Below are 23,323 nucleotides of genomic sequence, written 5' to 3'. Positions count from 1 at the left end.
CCCAGCTCCCCCGTGAAGCAGATGCCGCAACACGGCAAAGCCGGAGAATCAGGGGTTTCCCAGCGCAGGTAACAGTTGCATTTGCAGGACATCGAGGTCTGCCAGGTGTGGGGCAGCATCACGTCTGCAAACCAATGTCCACAGCGTAATCAAAGGTCACACTGTTGCGGAGATGTGCGACCCATCGTGAGTTTGAGGGGACTTGTGATCGCTGATCACCCTGACGTAGTGATGATAACGAGCAAGTTTGAAATATTGTGAGAATTAGCAAAACATGACGGAGGCAGAGTGCGCAGATGCTGAGGGAGAAGGCGGCCCCCGACTTGCTGGACTCCACGCTGCCGCCCGCCTTCCCGCTGTGAACGGCAAGGTCCGGGCGTCGCGGCGGCCTCGGGGGCCCCGTCACCGTTTCCATCAGAGACGCAGCCGCGTCACTGCTGCCTTTGGGAGGTTTGGGCCTCACGGGCCTGCAGCCGCCAGGACGTGCCATCAGCCCTGGGCCCCGGGTGCTGCTGCGGCTGCGACGGGGCCGCTGATCGGGGCGGCTCTAGTCCACGTCGGTCGGTCCTGGCGAGGATGGTCATCACCGTTAGCCACCAGGCGCTTTCTGCGGGTGGGGGGACGTGGCGCAGGGGGCGCGCTGCGGTTGTTGGTGAAAGCCAGACACGCCGGTCACGGGGCGTGAGAGTCCAGAAGGGGCCCACACGGCGGTGCATGTGCCCACGAACGGACACGCACACACGTGTGCCCAGCACACTGCTGACCAGACCCCCGGAGCCTCTGGCCTCCAGGCCATGAGGGCGCAGCTGCAGGGCCGCACCCTCGCTCCCCCCGCTCCCCCCTCCGTGGTCCCAGCGTGCAGCCGAGGGGCTCCTCCCGGGGTCCCTTCCTTCCCCCAAACGAGATGATTTGCGGCATTATACAATCAAAGCATCAAAACCGTAATTCCTACTCTCAAACAGATCAAAAAGAATCCCAAACTGAAATTCTTCAATGAATTTATTACAATCAGACCTGGCTTCTATTATGTGTTTCGGAGCGCCGGCCCCCTGGGTCTCTGTAATGTGATGTAACGCGTTTCTGGGCGCTTTGATCGGCGGCCAGGCCTCGGCCCCGCGCCCGCCCGCAGCCCCGCTTGCATCTCCCGTTTCCTCTTGCAGGTTTCGGGTACCTGACGAAGCAGCTGATGGGCTTGGCTGGCGGCCGGATCGTTCTGGCCCTGGAGGGGGGCCACGACCTCACGGCCATCTGCGACGCCTCGGAAGCATGTGTTTCTGCTTTGCTGGGCAATGAGGTAGGAGGAGCCGGGGCCCAGGGCTGCTTGGTGTGCGGGCCCAGGGCCCAGACCCCAGACCCCAGGCCCCAGGCCCCAGGCCCGTGGGCTGCTGCATCTGCGCTCATCACCCGTAGTAGGACCGCTACCCGCTTGGGAGGCCATCCGATGAGGGGCAAGGCCGGGAGCCCTTTTCTCTGTAGGGTGGTTCAGGGGCCTGTTCTGCAGGTGCTCCCCTGCCCGTGGGTTAGGTGGAGAATATTCTAATCCAGCTTCTTTCTCTGTGGGCAGGCGGTTCTAAGGTAAGTTCTGGGGGCCGCGTCACTGCAGGTCTCACAGGCTGGGGCATGGAGCCCCGGTTCCCTGCTCCGAAGCCACAGCTGATCCCCAGGCTTGGGGCCCCCGCGCCCTGTCCCCAGTGAGGCTGCGGGACCAAGTCAGGGAGCCGCTGGCTTGCACGGCTGAGCTCAGACTGTCCGGCCGGGAGAGGGAGTGGAAGGCTCAAGGGAGACGGTCCTGGGAGCGTCCCATTCCGGAATGACACCGGCCCGGGGCCCCTTCCTCCCGGCTGTGCTCCCAGTGGGCAGAGCTGCCCGGCCGTGGGTGGATGGATGGACGGGTGTCGGGAGGGGGGTGCCGCCCGACGTATGCTCTGCAGCTCACCAAGCGGCTAAAGTTCGTGACACAAAACTTACTGTAGCTTCCACTTTGATTTTCGGAAACCTGCTCTTCCTACAATTTCAAACCCATCCACAGGCTCCTGGACATGGGGTCACACACCCACCTCCCGATCCCCCGAAGGAGCGTGAGGCGGGTCCCGGCCCCTCACAGCACAGCTTGCCCGTGTTGCTGTGGCATTCCGTGCGGGTCCTTGCGGCAAGCCAGCTGCTGCCCGGGGTGGGGTGCGGTCAGAGCACCCTGGGTCCTGCCCCCCCTGCAGCAGCAGGTGCCTGCAGCCCACGTGGGGGACGCCCGGAGGCAGCCCACGAGCTCTGCTCCATGCCGTCCCGGGTTTACAGGTCCACAGTGTGCGAGGACACTCTCCCTAGGACAGGTTCCCTGGGTTTCCAGTGGGGTGCAGCTGTCCCTGTGCTGGCCACCCTCCTGCCAGTCCCCACCAAGATTCAGGGCAGCCCAAGTGACGAGGCCCTGATGGAGGGTGGAGGACACACACCCCAGGAGGACTGGCCACACCAGGACCCCATATGGCGGGAGCCCGAATGACCCCTGACCCCATATGGCAGGGGCCGCTTGTGGGGTGTCCTGGTGTCCAGTCCACAAGAAGGTTGGGAGAGCAGAGTGGCCCGGAGGATGGGTGCCAGGGAGGCCACGGGGGAGGGCGCCCCTCCCACTCGCTGCACTAACCCGTCAGGAGACGCCAAGGCCAGAAGGCCCAGAAGCCCCGGGAAAGGGAGAGGTGGTGAGGGTACCAGCCGGTTCCCATGAGCAGGGCAGCCCCTGCTGACGCCCCTCACCCACCATAGACGCGTCCGTGGGGCTGCGTCCCTGCACTGTCTCAGCCGGGAAGCTTGAGCCGCAGCTCGGGTTCCTCCAGGAGGCACGTCCCCGAGAGCAGGTGCAGGCTCACCCCACGGCGGGGCCCACAAGGCATTTGAGGAGGGCTCGGTTTGGGAGATGCAAAGGGGGTTCAAGCAGGCCCTCGGAGGCACAGATTAAACGTGCATCCAACAAGACAGGGCGGGATGATGCTGTGTAGACAGGTCTCCAGGGAGGGGATGGAGGGCTCTGTCCTCGAGCCATTTGCAGTTGGTGGTGTTCCCTTTGTCTTGGGTCAAAGCAGCAGCAGGATGGGGTGCATGGCCCGTGCCCCTCCGGGCGCAGGGTGGACAGAGCTGACAACACGGCATTTGGGGGGCAGACGGGAGGTCCGAAGCCAAGTCCTGGCATCAGCCGTGCTTTAAGCTAAGTCACAAGCAGACCCGAGGGCCCGCGCGTGTCTCCCTCGCGGCCAGGTGGTCGGCAGCGCGCCGGACTCTCCTAGAATCGAACACCAGTGAGCGTCTTAAAGCGTCCAGGCCTCACGCACCCGTTCTGCACATCAGGCAGTCTTTTCCTCCTTTTCTTTGTTGGAGCTTAAAGGCAATTGAGTAATGCGTTCCACCCGGCCTGGAGCTTTCCGAGTAGTCCAGCCACTTATTTTAAAATAACAATAAAGACCGTAGCTCTCAGCTCAGGCCTGTTCCTGCTTCCTGGGTGTTTGCTCTCCTAACAGGAAGATGCTCTTGTGCTCAGCACATCAAAAAGCAGGAAGCACTAGTTTTATCAAGGTCTCTTAACACCTTCCTAATGCGGGAGAGTTGGGCCGGCCCCTCTCCTCGGCCCTGCAGGCTTTGAGGGCTGCACCAGTCTGCACCCACTCGCTGGGCCAGGCCAGGAGGGAGGAGGCAGATGCCCCCACCCCCACCCCCCCCTGCACCCCTGCACCCCTGCACCAACTCAGCCTGACGGCCGCTCGTCCACGCCCGTCGGGTCTGCCCGTCTGACACCCCCGCCTGCACACGCGCCCCCACCCGCGCTCGCGCTCCCAGCCAGGCTCGGCTCAGGCCAGCGGTGACCGTTTGGGTGACATGAGCCATGACTGACTCCCCGAAACCTCCGCGGGGGGTGGCGGGCCTGGGCCGTGTCCCCCTGGGCGCCACCGTGAGCGGCCGCAGACTCCGCAGGTCATTTGTGCCTCGGTGGCTTCCTTGCCGTCCTGCTGACCTTGCCCATTGCAGCTGTTCCAGAAACTCCACTTCCAGCTGCGGCGTCCTTTCTCTTTTCCAAACTTGGCTTCTGCTCCTTCTCCGTGTATTTTCTTTTTTTTTTTTTTTTTAATTTTTTTTTTTTAATTTATTTATGATAGTCACACAGAGAGAGAGAGAGGCAGAGACACAGGCAGAGGGAGAAGCAGGCTCCATGCACCGGGAGCCCGATGTGGGATTCGATCCCGGGTCTCCAGGATCGCGCCCTGGGCCAAAGGCAGGCGCCAAACCGCTGCGCCACCCAGGGATCCCCTCCCTGTATTTTCTTTACGTCTTTCTCCGGATCCGCTCTCCTCTCTTGCTCACGGAGCGCCTCCTCGTTCTGGGGGCATCTGAGGCTGCGCGGGGCCCTCCCGTGTGCGGCATTCTCATTGCTCTTCGTCTCCGAGCATCCCTGGTTTCCGCGGTCACCCCGCTGCCCCACGATCGGTCACTCGTTCAGTTTCCAACCTCAAGGCCGCGGCCCTCATCTGGTCCCAGCTTCTGACGGGCGGCGCTGAGCTAAGAACAGCGGGTGCGGTGGCATCGTGTCCTGGGGTGCCACCCCCCCCCCCCCCGGCGGCCAGAGCGCGGTCCGCCTGCGCAGACCTCTGTTCGCCCAGGCCCGTCCGCGGTGCCGCTCACGCTTGGAGTCTCCGCCGACTTCTGTGCGTGCCTGGGAAAGACGTGCCAGCCTGTCCTGCCGTGGCGCGACTGTCCACCCCGTGGTCCGGCCGCATCACCGCCCGCACGTCAAGCAACTTTACCGAACGTGCAGACTTCAAGTCGTCCTATCCTTTTGATGAACTGAAACCTTTATCCCCCGTGGCGGCCTCCTGTACGAGCAGCTCCGGCTTCCCGCTGACGGGCATCGTGCGGGGTGCCCGCGGCGTCCTGCCCTCCAGCCTCCCCGCTCCGAGACGCTTCCTGCGTAAATGGCACGAGGCTGGACGTCGTGCTGTTTCGCCGCCAGGCCACGGTCTGCCCTGGGCCTCACATTGCTCTGGTTGCTCCTTGTTCTCTGCTGCTTTGCTTTTCTCAGACGCTTTCCACGTCCGAGTCTGTGCCGCACGGGCCCCCTTCCGCCCACGTGGAGGCCCCCCCCCGCGCCATCCGTTCCCTGCCGAGTGGGAAGACACGCGGCTCGTTGCTGCTCCCCGGCGGCGATCCTTGCAGGTGTTCACATGCACCCGTGACGTGGCCAGTGCCCCGTGGCCACCCAGACCCGGGGGGGGAGGTGCAGACCAAACCCTGCACGCCCGTCGGACGTGGGACACGGAGAAGCCACCCGCTTGCCCCCACTGACCGGTGCTGGCCCGAGTCCTGTGTGTCCATTCTCTCCGGCCCTCCCGGGGGTGTGCAGCCCCTGACCAGCCCCTCCGCCCTCTTTCCTTGTTTCTCCGTTTAAATGCACCGATTCGACACCATTCCTGTTGTTTCACGTGGTCCCTGTTCGCGTGGCCTCTCCTGCTTCTCGCTTCCCGCCGCTCAGACCACCGCCTGGGATCACTGTGCCTTCTGCACACCCCACATGTTTCCCGGGAGGGATGCAGTGTCAGCTTCCCCACGTCGCAATTTTATCCTCATTCTTTTTTTTTTTTTCTTTAAAAGAAGACTCCACGCCCAGCCCCGAGCCCAGCGTGGGGGTGAACTCTCGACCCTGAGATCTCGACCTGAGCTGAGATCAAGGGTCCGACGAGCCCCCGGCCGCCCCGCCCTCGGTGTTGACTGACCGGCTCACCGTCCTGGGCTGACAGCCCTTGTCTCTGGGGCTTTGACGGCCACGCCCGTCCTTCCTGTCCTGTCCTTGGCCGTGTCCCCCCCCCCCCCCCCCCCGTCCCCTGCTCTGCGGCTGCGCCCTGACGGACCCAGGCAGGCAGGTGCTTCAGGCATGACTCTTCCTGCCCGGGTCCCGTCCCCTCTCCCCCTGCCCCGGGACACCGAGCAGACGGACCCAACCCGCTCGCTCCCCTCGTCCCCGGCGCATTCAGGGTCATTGCTGCCGCGGCTGTGATTTCATTCGCAGACGTTCTCCTGGGCCGGCTTTAAATCGTCCGCTTCGGTTCAGTAATCCTGCGTCCGTATCTTACTTCTGATACTCACTAATCATTTACCTTGTAGTTTAAAACTGATCATTTCAGTGACCGTGGTCTTTGAGGATCTAAACCTGCCGTTTTTTTACTAGACTTCTAACTCCGGGCAGCGCTGGCTCGGATGCTTTGCCTCGGTGCCGCGTGACCGCGTGGGCCTGGGTCCCAGCCTGGGTCGCCCGCGTGAGAACGTCCCCAGGTCCACCCGCCCTCCCACGGCCGCCCTTGCCGTGTCGGGGCCCCGCCCAGGACCCCACTGTGCGTCCAACCGTTCGTGCCCGCGCCCTCTCAGGCTGCCCTGGGTTGTCATTTTTGGAGTATTGACAGTTGTCAGCAATCAGGCACGGCTCGCGGCTATGCTGCAGAAGAGCCCTCGTGCTCGTCCTGTTTTCCCTTGTGCTGGAAGCGGGGCGGGGGACCCGGGCGCAGTGCCCTCCTCTGTCCGGGCCCGTGCCGGGCGCGCAGCTTCTCTCTGGGGACGTGAACCGCGAGCGCTTGCGTAGAGCAGCGTCGGCCGCCTTCCCCGTCGAGCCGGCTTCTCCCCCCTTCCATGCGGCCTGTTGCAGGGAGGCCGGGGCCGCGGCTCGGCTCCTGCCCGAGGAGACAGGGTGGAGGTCGGAAGGGGCTAGGCGACAGCTGTCGGGGAGGGGCTGGGTACCTGAGGCATCTCAGATGCTTCTCGAGGAACGCGTGTCTCCTCCCGGTACGTGTTCGGGCACTGACTACCCCCCGCACGGCCACTGGCCCCTCCAGCCTGAGTCTCCGCCCCTCCGCGTGGCCGTCCCCCGCCTGGGAAGCCGCGCTTGCCCCAGAGCCTGGGTCCTCTGCCCGAGACCCCCCTTGTCTCTCCTGAGCCCCGCCCGCGCCGGCCGACTCCCGTGTTTCATGATGTGTGCAGCCGGGGACTCAGCCCTTGGAACCCAACTGGCCACACTGGCGGGCGGCCCGCAGGGGGCCAGGCGCCTCCCGAGAGGGTGCACGGCTGCTCCGCACATCGCGGCCCTCTGCTGACGGCGGAACCTGCCCATTCCCAGGGAGACCCTGGCCCGTCCCTGCCCGCAGAGCCCAGGGTCAGAACAGACCCCCCCACCGGTTGTCCCTGCGGGCAGCTCGGGGCGCGTGGGGGGCCGTGGCCGTTGTCGTGCAGGCCTGTCCTGGGATGCGTGACCGCCCTGGGCAGCTTCCAGCTTCCTTCCGGAACCCAGCAGATCTCCCCCAGTTTTGTAGGCTTGTCTAGTAATTTAAAGATCTTTAAAATTACTTTTGTGTTTTCATGATGTATCCCCGTGAGCGTGCTTAGGTGTCGTGTGGAGGACGCCCGGTGTCCCCTGTGGCTTCCGTCCCGTCCTCTGCCGTCCACACCGACCGGAAAACTGGGAGCACAGGCCCCCCTCAGAGATTCCCCTCACTTTCTTCTTTCTTTTACCTTTTCCCCCATTTTTGGAAGAACACCATCGACAGGATGGCCAAGCATTCTTACGTGTAAGACTAGGGATGTGAAAGTGGTATTTCCAGAAAGCAGTCATTGTTTCCCTAGTGTTACGGGGTGGTGTAGACGGGGTCTCAGTGGGTTCCAAGCAGACGTCCTTGCCCGCCAGCCCGCTCCTGGATGCGGTGTCCGCTCAGCCGGGAGCTCACGAGCACACTTGACGGTCTCCCGAGAAGAATACCTCAAAGAAAATAAATCCACTTCCGTTTTTAAAAAAATTGTACAGGGGATGCCCAGGTGGCTCAGCGGCTTAGCGCCTACCTTCAGCCGAGGGCATGACCCCGGGGTCCCGGGATCGAGTCCCACATCGGGCTCCCTGCATGGGGCCTGCTTCTCCTTCTGCCTGTGTCTCTGCCTCTCTCTCTCTCTCTCTCTCTCTGTGTGTGTGTGTGTATGTGTGTCTCGCGAATAAATAAATAAAATCTTTAAAAAATAATGATAATAAAAAAATAAAAAAAGTCGTACAGTAAATAGCAAAGCCACATTTGGCTGCTGCTGCTTTTCTGCCCGTAAATACACTCAAGAAACCGACGCTGACTTCAAACCTCCCTGAACAGAACACGTGCAGGGATTATGTCGACATCCGTCACGTTTACTGTGTATTTGTATATTTTTTTCTAGCTTGATCCTCTCCCAGAAAAGGTTTTACAGCAGAGACCCAACGCTAACGCTGTCCGGTCCATGGAGAAAGTCATTGAGATCCACAGTGAGTTGTGTGGGCCACGTGCTCGGCGGGGAGCCCCAGGGGTGAGGGATGACCCAGGTCACTGAGGTCGCGGTGTAGGCGGGTCTCCCGGTGCTCCCCAGATGCAGGTCCCCACCAGCCGCCCCGCTGACGAGCCCCCGTGTGTGTGAGCAAACACCGAGCGGCCGGCCCCCACACGCTCCCCTGGCGCTGCGGCCCCCTCGTCTCCTCCCCCTCGCGCCGGGCCGTCCTGTGCTCCGCTCTCTGGAGTCGGGGGCAGCCCCGCTCTCACGGCCCCCCCATCCCCCCAGCCGGTGCCCCTGCCTCGGGGAGGACTCGACTCCAGGAGCCCCGCCTTTGCGAGCCCGTAGCCTGGGTGCTGCCTGGCTTCCTCTCCTGCAACAGGTGCTTTTAAAGGTGCCAGTGAGGAGTCAGGCTTGAGCCGGGGGAGGCCCAGTAACCCAGCCCCCTCCGCCCCCCCACGCAGGCCAGTACTGGCGCTCCCTGCCGCGCCTCTGCTCCACGGTGGGGCACTCTCTGGTAGAGGCCCAGAAGTGCGAGAACGAGGAAGCCGAGACTGTCACCGCCATGGCCTCGCTGTCCGTGGGCGTGAAGCCCGCCGAGAAGAGGTGAGCGCCTCCGCCCCCACCCCCGGCGGGCCCTTCTGCCTGCGGGACCACCCTCTGCAGGCACCCAGGCCTCTGCTGTCCTGTGGGCATGTGCCTTCTCTACTGGGCCCTGCCTCCTGCTTGGGCATCCCAGGGAGGGATGGTCGGGTGTGGGGGGAGGGATGGGGGGATGGACGGGAGAGGGATGCAAGGATGGAGGGGGAAGGATGGAGGGATGCGGGGGGAGGGATGGAGGGATGGAGGGGGAAGGGCTATGGGGATGGAGGGGGAAAGATGGAGGGATGCAGGGGGAAGGGATGCAGGGATGGAGGGGGGAGGGATGTAGGGATGGGGGAAAGATGGAGGGATGCAGGGGAGAGGGATGGAGAGGGGGAAGGATGCACGGGGGAATGAGGGGAGAGGGATGCAGGGGGAAGGGATGGAAGGATAGAGGGGGAAGGATGCAGGGATGGAGTGGAGAGGGATGCAGGGGGAGGGATGGGGCAGGGCTGCAGGGATGGAGGGGGAGAGATACAGGGGTGGAGGAGGGCGGGGAGGGATGGCGGGTTGGCAGGCAGGTGCCGGGCCCCACGGTGGACGCGGGCTGCAGGGCCTCCTCTTTCCAGGGTGAAAGGCCCGTGGGAACCCTCGAAGAGCCTTCGCTCTGGGGCAGGGGCGGGGGGTGCAGGGGCGGGCGGCCCTCCGGGTGGCCCTGGCCTCACGCCGCGGCCCTCTGTCTCTCGCCCGGCGCCGCCGCAGACCCGACGAGGAGCCCATGGAAGAGGAGCCGCCCCTGTAGCCGCCCGCCGAGCTGCGGGTCTCTTGTTTGTTTGTCCCCGTCTTGAAGCTCCGCCAAGAGCGGCTCCCGTTTGTGTGCGGCCTGCCCGCGTCCGCGAGCGAGCGCGGCTGGAGCAGCAGCGGGAGGCCTCTGCCCGACGGGGCGGCCCAGCGCGGACCGGGACCCACGCCGGCCGAGCAGACGCACAGACACACGCGAGGCCGGGCTCTCGGCTCCCTCGACGGAGGCCGCGGAGGAAGGAAGCCTGTGGCGGCTCGCGGCAGAGCTGCCCACTTCGTGGCCACGAGGGAAGGAAAACGAAAAATCAAAGATCTAATAATACAAAACGGACTCGATGAAAACTGGTGCTCACAGTTGATTATTACCCACAATTCCACAGTCTCCGTGTAAACCACTCGACTCATCCTGTAGCTTCTTTTTTTTGTTCGAGAGAACGTTTTCTGGGCTCCGGCCGCGACCGGGCGCCACAGCGGCGCGGCAGGGCCCACGGGGCCGCGGGGTCCGCGACGGGCGGGGGCCGGAGCGGGCGCGCGTGCAAGGGGAAGACGGGACACACGCAGAAACGTGAGCCTGCGGGAACTGGCTTTGGTTTCTCGAAGCCATCGGAAGATGCGAGTTTGTGCCTTTTTTTTATTGCTCTGATGGATTTTTGTGGCTGGGTTTTCTGACGTCTGAGGAACAATGCCTTAAGAAAAAATAAACAGCAGGAATTGGTGGGACAGTTTCCTGTGGCTGCGCGCTGGCCCGGGGCGGGGGCGGGGCGGGCTTGCTTAGTGCTGTTTAAGAGGAACGGAGGTAGTTCCAGCAAAGTGGCAAATACTGTTGGGGGTTTTGAAGTCCAACAAATTTTAAACGAATCCAAAGTGTTCTTTTTCTCGTACATCCTATAACAATTGAGCATCTCCATTTGGTCGTGAAGCATGTCCTAGGCACACTTCCAGTGTTATGATCGGAATGCTTTTTATTAAAAGCAAGTAGCATGAAGTATTGCTTAAATTTTAGGTATAAATAAATATATATATGTATAATATATATTCCAATGTATTCCAAGCTAAGAAACTTGATTCTTATGAAATCTTGATAAAATATTTATAATGCATTTATAGAAAAAAAAAAAAAGAAGTATATATATATAATAAATGCAGATCGTAAAGGTCCCTGGCGAATGAATGACTTGTGAATCAGACATCAAGGTGCTTATGGAAAGGGATCTCGTTTGAAACTCACGTATTTTTGAACTCCGGATTGGATAGCTTTCAGATCGCCAACACGTTCGCCACTGGGCAACTACCTGGCAGGTGTGTGCTCTCCTTCTGCTCCTTTCGGACAGGACCCCCCCCTCCCGCTCCGAGCCTCCATGCACATATGTACCTAATGAGTTTTTATAGCAAAGGATATAAATTTGCTGTTGATTTTTGTATGAATTTTTCACAAGGAGATCCTGAATAAGCATTGTTTTGTGAACTTTTACACTTTTTTTTTTCTCGCCATTTAGCAGTTTCCTGAATGGTAATAATGTCTAAAACTTCTTTCTTTCTAAATTCTTGCTTGTACATTTTTTTTTAAAAAAAAAAAAACAACTTTTAAAGGGTTTTTATTATTATTATTATTGTTGTTGTTGTTGTTGTTTTCATTTTCGTTTATTTTTGTACAGCGAGCAGCGTTCTGCCGCGCACGGGACGGCCGTCAGCCTGTTTCCAGAAAGTTGAGCTCGCGCGGGAAGGGGGCCGAGCGGTCACGGCGGCTGCGTCCAGAGCAGGGGCTTTCCTTGGAGTATTAGGAGGAGGCGGTGGGGAGGCTCGCAGGGCGCCCGCCTGACGCCCCGGGGCTCCGGCACCCGCGGGACTCCCGTCTAAACTTCTCTGACCACGTGGTCGGGATACGCGTTTTCAATTGTTTTCCAAAGACCTTTTACAGCATGTCCGCACTGCATGGGGCCGGAGCGAGGCCCACCCGTGCGTGGGGTTTTCCCGCCACGGCCGCACGGCCGGGAGCTGCACCCCCCCAGGTTTTGGGGCCCGAGCCCGCGGGGAGCCGGGGGCCCTTGCCGCCTGGCGAGCTGCAGGGCCAGCCCCGGGTCCTCCCGGCCAGCCGGTCTTCGTTCCTGCCGCCCTGACGGTAACCGCCCGCCACTTTGTACTTGAAGCCACCAGTTTCATTCCAAAGGATGCCCGGGCCCGGTGCCCCCGCGGGAGCGAGCCCCGGCCCAGGTCCCCATCGGTCGCGTACCCAGGGTAGCTTCCGGAGGAGACCGATGCGGCCGGGCTGTGGGCCAAACGAATCCAGATCCTTGGATCGGCTGGGTCGGCGGCGGCTGGCGGTCAGGCCCAGGGCGGGAGCCCGAGAGCAGGCTGGCAAGGGTCTTGGGGCGCCTGGGGCCTCCTCCTCCCCACCCCCGGCCTCCCTCTTTGCTCTGCGGCCCACGTTGGCGGGAGCTGGGGGCGCGGGGAGCCAGCTCGGCCGCCCGGGGGTGCAGAGCGGTGGCGGGCCCGGCCCCCGGCCCCGACCCCGCAGCCCGTGGCTCTTAGGGAGGAAGCGGTCACGTCACGCTTTTCACCATAGACGGGCCGAGGGGTGGTCGGTGGGGGCGACCCCGGCCGGGACGCTGGCGGCACGTGGATTTGTCCGCGCACTCCAGCGCCACAGACGCGCTCGAAGCATTACCGTGTAGCCTTTTCTTTTCTTTGACGACACACTCAGCCCTTCCCGGCGGCCGTCAGGGCCCACGGCGGTGTCACGCCCCAGGGTCTGCCCGTCCCGCCTCCCCTCTCCGGCCCCGGCACCTTTAGCCTTTTTCTTCTTTTGCAAAGGCCTCGGGGGCACCGGCCAGGGGTCAGCGAGCGAGCACTTTACGTCCCTTCGCGGGGAACCCCACGATGCCGCCGGGCCGCGCGGCGCCCGCCCTTTCGGCTCCCGCCACGCCGTGCCCGAGCCCCACCAGCAGGCGGCCGCCCCCCACCCCCGCCCCGGCTCCGAAGGGCCACTGGGTCAGAGTGTTTCGGTTTTTCTCCACTTGTTTTAAAAGTCTGTTTCCAGAGGAAGGACCGTCGGGCGTGGCTCGGACACGAAGGCCACGCCGCCGGCGGAGTTTGTTGGTTTTACTTTTCGATCAGAACATTCCTTCTTTACTGGTCACAGCCATGTGCTCATTCCATTCTTTTTGTAGACTTTCGGGCCCGTGCGTTTTATGGGCATTGATACATATATAAATATATATATATAAACATATATGAATATATTTTTTTAAGTTCCTACACCTGGAGGTTGCATGGACTGTACGACCGGCATGTCTTTATATTGTACACAGATTTTGCACGCCAGACTCGGCAGCTTTGGGGAAGAAGAAAAAAAAAATGCCTTTTTTTGCCCCCCCCTCCCACGACATTTGCAGACACAAAAGATGGAGATTTTTCTGTAAAACGACATGAAACCTTGAAGGAGAGTGGGGGAGGGGGAAAACGTTTGCGTCTTACCGAACTTATTCTTAAGAAATTGTACTTTTTATTGTAAGAGAACTAAAAAGGACTACTTACACCTTTGTCATATTAAGAAGAAAAGTTTATCTAGCACTTGTGACCTACCAATAATAGAGTTTATTGTATTTATGTGGAAACAGTGTTTTAGGGAAACGACACAGAATTCGAAGCGAACTGCCTGTCTCTCTTCAGCTGACTCGGAGGCATCTGTCTTGTTCCGTTTTCGTTTATTCCCCTTGGTCTCGCACAGGGCGCGGCGGCCGGCGGCCCCCCGGGAGCGCCCCCACGCACCGCCGCGCGGACTCTCGTGGCCCTTGGGTGCCGTGTGGCCAAGACTTGACCTCCCGCCGCGCAGCCGTGGACCGCGCGAGCCCCGCCTCGACCGGAGGCCGCCCCTTCCCTGCGGCGCGGAGCCGTGGGCGCGGCCCACCCGACGCGGAGCCTCCCGCGTGCAAGACGGAGGAGGCGGACGGTTTCTGTTTGTCCGGGTTCCGGGGGGGTGTGCTCCATAGTGGAGGCGCTATTTTCCAGTTTCTGAGACATATATATAATATATACAAGGGGGCGCTGACCCCGTTCACCCAAGAGCTTCTCACGGGCGGGTCGCGACGCCGCGGCCACGCGGGGACGGCCACCTGTTTCTTCTGTAATGTAACCCGTTCCCTTTGGTCGTCTGGACCTTCCAGCGGTTCTTTCTTTTTGCTCCGTGGAGTTGGAGATTTCGTTCTCGGTTTTCTCATTTCTCGTTCTGTTCTGTGTGGGCGGGTTTCCCCCGACGACGGTGTCCTCCTCCGACGGCCGACTCCGCTCCACTTCACCCGGAGTCCAGCGTTTTGTACCTCATCTGACAGCTTGTTGCTCTTGTGGTGTAAATAAAACAGCATCTCTGGTTCCTGCCGTGTGCTCGCGTCCTTGCTGCCTCGCGCCGGGGCCCCGCGGGCGGTGGCGGGTCGGGAATCGCGGACACCCACGCACCTGGGCCCCTGGCACCCTTTGCCTGCATGACCAGGTGCCGTGGGCAGGTCCTCACCGCACCGTCCTTGCACCATCTTCTTCCCCTAAACACTCTGGGGCCCCCCCACGGGGCGGGTCTGCAAACCCCACCTCGGCCACCCAGCAGCCCCCTGCCACCCCCAGGGACCACCCCGCTCCCCCAGCCAAGGCCACACCCCTCTGGGCCCCCACGTTCAGTGACGGCCAGTTGGGAGGGCGGGCGGGTGGAGGCCGGCTTCCTGGCCCCACCGTGGACATCAGGGTCCCCTCCCCTCGTGGTGGGTTCCTGCTTCACAGCCGGGCTTCTCCCTCCACCGGGCCGACTCCTCCAGGGACATCGTGGGTCTGATGGGCCGGATGCCGGTCAGGCCGTCTGCGGGCTCACGTGGGGGCCCCACTCCCCGGCACACTCCGCCGGGCGTTGGCAGGCCTCCTCCACCATGTAGGCCGCTCCCCGGGAGGCGGCCCCACGCCAGGCCCCCCGCTGCCCCCGTGGTGTGTCGAGGCACAGGAGCCAGGCTGACCCCGCCGAGGCCTGGCCTCACTCACTACGACGTGAGCTCTGAGCCTGCGAGGGTCACCCCACGTCCCCGAGATGCCGACCTGTAGCGGCAGCTCGGCGGGTGCAACAGAAGCCCCCGGGCCCCGTCCTCTTGGCCCGCTCGCTGTGGGTCCTCGGAGTCGGGAAGCCCGTGTCGGGGCCGCCCCTCTGCTGCGGGTCCCGAGTCTTCGCATCTTGGGCTTCCTCCCCTCCACTGCTGGACGCAGCCGCTAAGAGAGGTGCTTGGCCAAGAGCCGTGGGCCGTCTGCCCCCCCCACGGGCGCCCCCAGCACACTGGCTCGGAGGCAGCTCATGCTTCAGGAGGTGACCCCCGAAGACCCAGCCTTGGTCCTCAAACGTGACCTAACCGGGCATCTGGCCTCAGAAACGGGCAGGTCCCCGCAACAGAGGGCCCGCCGCACCGGGGCTGTGTCCCTGCTTCTGCAGTGGTGCCCCTCGGCATCCACGCCAGGGCCTGCGCGGGGCCCATGCTCTCAACCTGCCGACGCCTGTGCTCTTGGGCAGGTGTAGGATGCGGTGCCACCCGGCGCCTCGCGGGCACAGCCGGTGGGCCTGCCTGTCCCCCAGGAGCGTGACGCGGCTCAGGTGGTGCCGATAGCCAGCCAGGGGCTCAGTCGTATCCGCAGGGAGGTCCCCAAGTGATGCCAGACCCGGGGTGGGGACCGGAACGCCCCATGAGACTGCGCAGGGTCAGGCCTGAAACACAAGGTCTGCTTGTGGGGAGCAGCGATGCCCGAGGGGAAACTGAGGCTGGCTCATTACAGAAACACAGAAAGGTCCTTCAGAGAGACACCAGGCCCAGGTCCAGGGTGTGTCTCAGGAATGAAGGGAAAGGGGCACCCGGGCGGCTCAGCAGTTGAGTGTCCACGTTCAGCCCAGGCCGTGACCCCGGGGTCCTGGGATCGAGTCCTGCATCGGGTCCCTGCATGGAGCCTGCTTCTCCCTCTGCCTGTGTCTCTGCCTCTCTCTCTCTCTGTGTGTCTCTCATGAATAAATAAATAAAATCTTATAAAAAAAAGAAGAAGAAGAAGAAGAAATGAAGGAAAAACCACGTAAGGGATGAGAGGGCTTGGGGTGAGGAGCGGCCGCTGAGGCCTCGTGCAGGGCCGTGGACCCACCTCGCAGCCCGGAGCCCCTCCGAGGGCCCAAGCCGCGCGTCCCGGCCCCCGTTGCCCAGCGAGCAGGAGCACCACGCGCGGGAGGGGCGGCCGGCAAAGCAGCCGCAGAGGCAGGGCGGCTCCCGGCCCTCGGCCTCACTCACTTCTGCTCCGTTCACACTCTGCGTCTTTACCATCAAACGGAGTCTTGGTCGGAGCCAAGCTGGGAGGAAGGAAGGAGGAAGGAAGGAGGAAGCAGGAGGCGTCTCCCCAGAGCTGAGGGTCCCGGTGGCTCCAGGGCCCGTGGTCCGCAGCCGGGACACGCTCTGACGGAGGCGACTCGCAGGGGCCGAGTCCGCACGCCCGAGTCTAGGCTCAGTGGCCGCCGACGGTGCTCCCCGGCTCCCCTCCCACACGGGGCTGCCCGCAGAGCAGCCGGGGTCAGGTCACCGGGGGCTCCGCCCCGACAGCACCTTTCTGCCCTGGGGGGACGCGTTCCCGGGGAGGACACGGGGAACCACCGTTGAAAGCACAGGGCAGGCCCAGCTCCGTGGGCGGTGCCCCTGCAGGTGCTTGCATGACCTCCCAGGGCCTGTCCTGCTGCAGCCCGGGCCACCCAGGCGGCTGTGCGGGGAAGCCCGGATTCCAAATTGATGGAATGAGGACATTGAGGCGTCACCCCTCCTAAGGGAGGACACGCAGGACAGGCCCCAGGCGGCCAGGAGCTCCGCGGGCAGCTCCACCCACTGTGTCCACACCCACGGGCATCCACTGTGGGGTGTCCTCACACCTGCTCCCACTGCAAGAAGCTCAAAGCCCAGATGCTTGGCCTCAGCTCTCCTGGCCGGGATCAGGCCCGGGGAGGACCTGAACTCAGGGCCACCTGGATGCCGCCTGCGTATTCATCCCTGGTGTCCGTGTCCGCCCACACCGGGACCCACGGACCACAGCCGCCTGCCAGCACCATGCACACAGGTGTCTGCACTGCAGGGGGCACCCAGCTCGGCCTCGGGGGTCCCTCCCCCTGAGAGCCTGGAGCGGTGCTCCCAGGCTCCACCCACCCAATGCAAGGGCTCCCTGCCCACCCACGGGGAACGGAGGGCGCCTGAGGACCCCTGTCCCCCCCTGCCCCCAATGTCCCCACTAAAATCAGGTCAGGAAGCAGGTCCTCTGGGATCCAGCGCCCTGGGCTCCGCCTCTCGGCTCCCTCCCGGGACCAGGCGCCTCTGAGTAGCAGCCTCTGGGGACGGGGGTCTTGCCCCCTCTTGCCGGCCCGGTTCACCCCAGACAAGCCCCACTGGGTCACCTGGCCCAGCCTGGGGCACGAAGCCGGAGCCGCTCCCAGGGAGGTGCCCAGGGTGGGCAGGGTGGGGCCTGGAGCTTCCCAGTAAAGCCTCGCGGCTCCAGCGGGAAGAGGGCTCAGGCGGGGATGGCCTCGCACCAGGGCGGCCTCAGTTTCCCGACCCATAGGAGGAGGTCGCAGCCCCACCGCCTCCCGGGGGCACCCGACGTGCGATCGGACCCGGCCTGTTCCCGCTTTCCAGTGGTCGCTCCCGGGGGCACCACCAGCACCCGCAGCCTCCACTCCCGCCCCTAAAATGTTCCTAAGGGCGGGGCCGGGTCAGGCCGCGAGGCAAACGGCCCCCGTGTTGGACACAGAGCGGCAGATTCGAAGTCTCTGAGCAAAGGGCCGCCGCTGGCCCGGTCTGTGCAAAGCTCATTCTCAGAATCGCAGACGAGCCTCCGCGGGGGTACACGCCGCCCGATCCCAGAGAAGCGCGAGGCTCGTGCGGATCCCGGACGTCAGCGAGGGCAGCGCTGTCTGGAGCTTGTGTCCCTCGGGTGCTGGGATGCCGCGGCCACCTGCGGCCACACGCCGGCGCTGGCGGGAGGGTCGGCGGCCAGAGGCAGACGTGGGAAAGCTCGTGAGGACCCGCCAACGTCTGTGCCCGAGCCGCTGATTCCACTTCTGGGAACCCGTCCCAAGGCCACGAACCTAATGCAGAAAACGCCTTTCCTATGGCGATGCTCGTCTCGGCAGGACCTCGTGGAAAGGGGGAAACACGGAGGTGCCTAAGGGTCGGGAGCTGCTGGTGCGGACGCGGGGCCGGGGTGCGGGGTGTGGGGAGCTGCGGCGTGGCCGGGTCGGGCGGGTCGCAGGCAGCACGGGCCCCAAGGGCGCATCCCGGGAAGGCGGCAGCTCCCCGTGGAGTCCCCCTCCGCTGCCGCGGCCTCTCCCGCGCCCGGTGGAGCCACCTCTCCCAACCCCGGTCCCACAGGACCCATCTCCCCCGACAGCCCGTCCAAAGGAGCCCATAAACCGCAGCGTCTTCCAGCACGTTCCCCTGAGCTCCCCCTGCAAGCGCAGAGGCCTCCCTGTGTCGCTGGTCCGCGTGCAGGGGGAGCGGGGGCCACGGCTCCGTGCACGGCGGGGGTGGGGGCAGCACCGGGATGCCAGCGGCACGGGGGGGCCCTTTCAGCGACCCCGTGTTGTCCTGGAGCAGCCGCTCAGGCCGGAGGGTTCGGGAGGCCCCGGAGCCCCTCCAACCCTGGGCCCGCTCAGGCCCCTGAAGATGACAGAGACCCGATGGCTCTTGCCTGTCGTTACTGTCGCACCAACCAGCTCCTGGGGGGCGCCTGGGGTCTCTGCAGCCTGCCTCCGGCTCAGGGCGTGACCCCGGGGTCCTGGAATCGAGTCCCGCATCAGGGAGCCTGCTTCTCCCTCCGCCTGTGTCTCTGCCTCTCTCTCTCATTCCGTGTGTCTCTCATGAATAAATAAATCTTTTAAAATAATTTAAAAATTGTTTAATCTTTTAAAATCTTTTAAAAATAAAAATTAAAAAGCAGCTCCTGGGGACAGGGGCACCGTGGCCTCTGGGACTCGCTGCCCGGAGCTCCTGCACCTCGGAAGGGGCTCATCCCCCCGCTGCCCACCCTGCTGGAGGCCCCAGCCCTCAGCCTGCACCCCCACCCCCGGGACAGAGGGGGCACCTGGGGCCCGCCCTGGCCCGGCCGAGGCTGCTCAGCGCCTCCCCTGCCCGGCCGCCTGCCTCATGGGGACACCAGGGTCCCAGGCCTGCTGCCGGGGAGCCCAGACCCCGTGACCACACCCTGCGGTGCCGTCAGCCTCGACACGAGTTGGGAAGGGGGAAATACACGTCCTCCGTGGACCAGACAGCGGAACCCAAGGCCTCGGGCCCAGGGCAGCAGCTGACGCCCCTGGGGGCGGGTGAGGGAGGGGTGCTGCGGGCGGACACCTCCCCCCCCCCCCCCCCCCGGCGGTGCTCTCTCCGCCGCGCCCCTCCTCGCCGGCCCGGCCCAAGAGGCCTCCGCAGCCCTGGCCTCCCGCCCGGGAGCCCTGCCTCCGAGAGCCTGCCCGGGGTCTGCTCGGCTCTCCCCGACCCTGCTCGGGCACAGGACAAGGGCTCTCGTCAACACGAGACAGGTTCAGACTCCGGCACCGGGCAGCGCGGCCTGCAGCTCAGGAAGCCCTGGGTCCCATGGGTGAGGCTCCTCCCGGCCTCCCCCCGCAGCCCTGCCTGCCCTGGGTCCTGGCTGGTCCTCAGCATCGCCCCTGCCCCCAGCGCCTCCCGGGGACGCTGGGCTGTCCCCAGGTCTCCAGGCGCCGCAGGCCCCCTCCCGGCAGTGACCAGGCCCCTTTCCCTGGGGACACGCGCCCAAACCCCTGGGGAGCAGACCGGGTGACGCGGGTTCACGTAGCCCCAGCGGGAGGCCAGTTCTTTTTTTTTTTAAAGATGTTATTTATTTATTCATGAGAGACACAGAGACACAGAGAGAGAGAGAGACAGAGACACAGGCAGAGGGAGAAGGAGAAGCAGGCTCCCTGCAGGGAACCTGACACGGGACTCGATCCCAGGACCTGGGGTCACACCTGGAGCTGAAGGCAGATGCTCCACCACTGAGCCCCCAGGGGCCCCAAGGGAGGCCAGTTCTGGCCCCAGGTGGCCAGGGGCTGCTGCTGCGGGCAGAGCGGTGAGCGGCTGGCCTGGGGATGGTGGGCAGGGGTTGGGGGGGGTTGAGCCCCGATGTTCCCGCAGCCAGGCGCGTCCTAGAGCCAGCTGCGGCCCCGGCTGGGCGGAGCTGAGGACAGCCAGCCCCTTCCCCCGGGGACCGCAGGGTGGGCGAAGTGGCCACAACGGCTACCCCCCATACGTACCTGTGAGCGTGACCTTATTTAGAAAAAGGGTCCCTAGGGGCGCCTGGGGGGGGGGGCTTAGTCGGTGAAGCATCTGCCTTCAGTCAGGCCATGGTCTCAGGGTCCCGGGATCGAGCCCCACATCGGGCTCCCTGCAGGGAGTCTGCTTCTCCCTCTGTTCATGCTCTCTCTCTCTCACCTAAAAAAAAATATTTAAAAAAAAAAAAGAAAGAAAAAAGGGTTCCCTGTAGGTGTAACAAGACAAGGATCTCCCGATGAGATCACCCCGGATTCAGCAGTGGGTGATGAACCCATGACAAGTGTCCTGAGAGACAGGAGAGCAGAGACACGGGGGCCACGGTGCGAGGCCGCGGGCGCTGTCATGGCCCCGTTGACACGATGGGCGAGGGCGGCCGGTGGGAGTCAGGGCATCGGGGGTCACCCCCAGAGCCCCGGGCCTGCCTGGTGACCAGGTCTGTGCCCCGGCCCCACCGGCCAGGCTGCGGGTCACCCAGGAGGGCCCTGTCCCACAGCCACCGTGCTGCCGGGCACTGAGCGGGCACCTGGCGGCCAACCAGGCATGTCCGCCAAGGGACGCTGGCCACAATCCTGCCGCCCCGACTGACCGACACCTGCCGGGGGGCCTCCTGAGGATGCGGCCAACCCCGTGCATTCAGGGCCGTTGGGGAAACGCGTGGCCGCCCCGCTTTCTGAAGTTGCCAGGCCCTTGGCAGAGGCGCGGGCGCGCAGCCTGGCACGCATGTGTCCCTGTGACGGCCCGGCCTCCGCCCTCCGCCACCCCTCCCGGGCCCGGGCATCGCGGGGCCTGCCAACCCCAATTCCTCCCGGTCCCCCGGAAACGCTGGCTTGGGGCACAGAGCTGCCTTTGCGGCCTCGGGGCACAGAGATGAACGCCATCGGCTCCGGGCAGCTTTCGGTCCCCTCGACCTCGTGTGAAGGTCACTTTCACGCATGGTCCCTCCTCCCGGAGGGATCCGCAGAAGTCCTGCCAGGAGCGGGTGTGGGGACTGCCTTCCCCGCGGCCATCCCCCCTCTGCCCCCCGGGGCTGGGGCCTGGGACCTCCCCTCCCTGCCCAGGGCAAGGGGGCAGCAGAGGGACCGGGTGGACGTGCCCTGAGGTCTGGAGACACTTCGTCCTCGGAGACCCCAGGGCAGAGGAGGTCACGGGGTCTGGGGTTGGGGGGGCACTGGGGCCGCTGGGGGGCCTGCTGGACGCCCCCCCACCCGCCCGGGGCCCTGCAGGGGAGGCCTGTGCAGCCCCAGTGCCACCTGGTGGTGCTGCCCGGAACTGCAGCCACGTCCGCAGGCCCGCCCTGGGTCCCCCAGCCCTGACCCCCGGCTCCCAACACCAGGCATCCGATTCCCCAAAATCGGGGGACAACTGTAGGAGGAGACGCCTCACCACCGCGGGGGTGCTGACAGCCCCGGGTGGAGTTCTCGATCCGCCGCTGACCCGGGGGACCCCAGGCACCCACCACCCCACAGGGCACCCCTTCCTTCCCAGGCAGGGAGGCCCCCCGAGGTGGCTCTGCTCCTGATGGCCCCACGGCGAGGCGCCAACTTCCCTGCTCTCCGCGCCAGCGTGTGCCGGGCTCTCGATGGGTGAAGGGACGTCGGTGGAGGGGCTCACGTTCCGGCAGGGATGGGAAGGCACACACCACAGAGCAGGAAAGGAACTTGTCTCATGCGCTGGAAGGTGAGGCATGCCGGGTGGAGAAAACGCAGAGCCAAGTGGGGGCAGCGAGGGTCTGACTGTGGGACAGGCTCCCAGAGCTCGGGCCGGTGCAGTAGCACAAGGGCGAGGGGCTGGGGACCCCGGGGAGGGCCCTGTAGGCTGCGGGAGGCGGGCTGGGGGGTAGGTCGGGAGGGCAGCCGGGTGGGCGAAGGTCCCAATCTCACCCGTGGAACGGAGCTCCGCCTGGAGTACCTGTGACAAGAGAGGTGCCTAACTTGTAGTTAGGGGCGTGCCGTGTGTTCTTGCTGAGAGCGGTGTGGACGGGGCAGGGCGGGGTGCAGTCAGAGGACCAGGGATGGGGCTGCCCCGGGGCAGGTGCACGAGGAGGCAATGATGCACGGTCGGGAGATACTTGGGAACCACGGGAACAAGCCCCAAGTGGAAAGCACCTCCTGTTGGCTGTTACTGGGGACCCGCTTCTCCCACCCGGCAGAGCCTGATGAGGCCTAGGGGACAAGCTGGACTTAGAGACACAGCCCAGCTACACCCCGTTGATGCAGAAATGAGCAGAGGCTCCAACCCCCCCCCCCATTGCCTGCCAGCATCAACAACCAGGAGGAGGTGCTTTTCTCTTCCTCATTAGCATATTGGGGCCTGGCGGGAACCCCGGGGGCAACCCTGGTGGGAACCCTGGTGGGGGGCTCCCTGTATAAGCAGGGCCTCTATGCAAGAGGCCAGCCTCACCGCTCTGGTGGGCGCTGTGTCCCCTTCAGCTGTAGCCCCAAGAAAGTCCGGCCTGTGTCTTTGACTTTTGGATCTTGCCTCATGTCTATCACTGTCCGCCCAAGAGCCCAACTGCGGTCACAGTCAGATGCTGGATACATCTGGAAAGCCATGGGGTGGGGGCGCCTGGGTGGTGCAGTTGGTTGAGCGTCGCATCCAACTCTTGGTTTCAGCTCAGATCATGATCTCAGCATCGTGGGATGGAGCCCAGAGTCTGGCTCTGCACTCAGCGCAGAGTCTGCTTGAGATTCTCTCTCCCTCTCCTTCCAGCTCGTGCTCTCTCTCTCTCAAAATAAATGTAAAGAAAGAAAGAAAGAAAGAAAAAGCACTGGGGTGGGCTTCCTGGTGACTTCTGTGCGGGGCAGGTAAGGGGTTCAGGGTGGGGCGGCCATCCTTGAGTGAGCACAGGGGGAGAGCCCCACTTCCAGTGAGCTGATCTTGCCTTACCTGTGGAGTTTCCAGTTGGACATGGTGACAGACAGACACCCAGATACTCAAGTCTAGAGCTCGAGAGGAACCCAGCAAGGCAACACGTCGCCGCACTTACAGCCCCACCCTGGATGAGATCATGAGGGGCCGAGGGTGACGGGAGCTGAGAGGGAGCAGCTGGAGAGACGACAGGACCCGACGGAGGCAGGGGACCTCAAGACACTGTGTCAGCACCAGCATGTTTCCAACCACAGGTCCTGTTGTCAGACCTTACAGTGTGTTAAATGGTCACCAACACAAAGACACGCCCACGTTCTCTTCCCTGGAAACTGAGTGTGACGTTGTGTAGAGAAAGGGTCTTTGTCAATGTCATGAAGTAAGATCTTGAGGTGAGATCGTGCTGGGTTGGCTGGGTGGACCCTAAATCCAGTGACAAGTGTCCT

General features: G+C 63.6%; 1 protein-coding gene across 11 annotated transcripts in view; it reads left to right on the top strand.

Moving 5' to 3' along the window:
- The window catches only part of HDAC4 (histone deacetylase 4), a 274,710-nt gene extending 260,654 nt beyond the window's left edge, over positions 1 to 14,056 (top strand). For all 11 annotated transcript variants that reach the window (XM_072796919.1, XM_072796920.1, XM_072796918.1 and 8 more), the window contains 4 exons: positions 1,161 to 1,294; positions 8,218 to 8,302; positions 8,769 to 8,910; positions 9,649 to 14,056. In XM_072796919.1, coding sequence (XP_072653020.1) covers positions 1,161 to 1,294; positions 8,218 to 8,302; positions 8,769 to 8,910; positions 9,649 to 9,688 — 401 coding nt within the window. In that variant the 3' untranslated portion in view covers positions 9,689 to 14,056. The remainder of the gene's footprint in view (positions 1 to 1,160; positions 1,295 to 8,217; positions 8,303 to 8,768; positions 8,911 to 9,648) is intronic.
- Positions 14,057 to 23,323: the final 9,267 nt, after the last annotated feature.

This window comes from Canis lupus, chromosome 24, assembly GCF_048164855.1.
Source record: "Canis lupus baileyi chromosome 24, mCanLup2.hap1, whole genome shotgun sequence".
Taxonomy (NCBI): Eukaryota; Metazoa; Chordata; class Mammalia; order Carnivora; family Canidae; genus Canis; species Canis lupus.
This window is presented reverse-complemented; position numbering and strand designations above follow the sequence as displayed.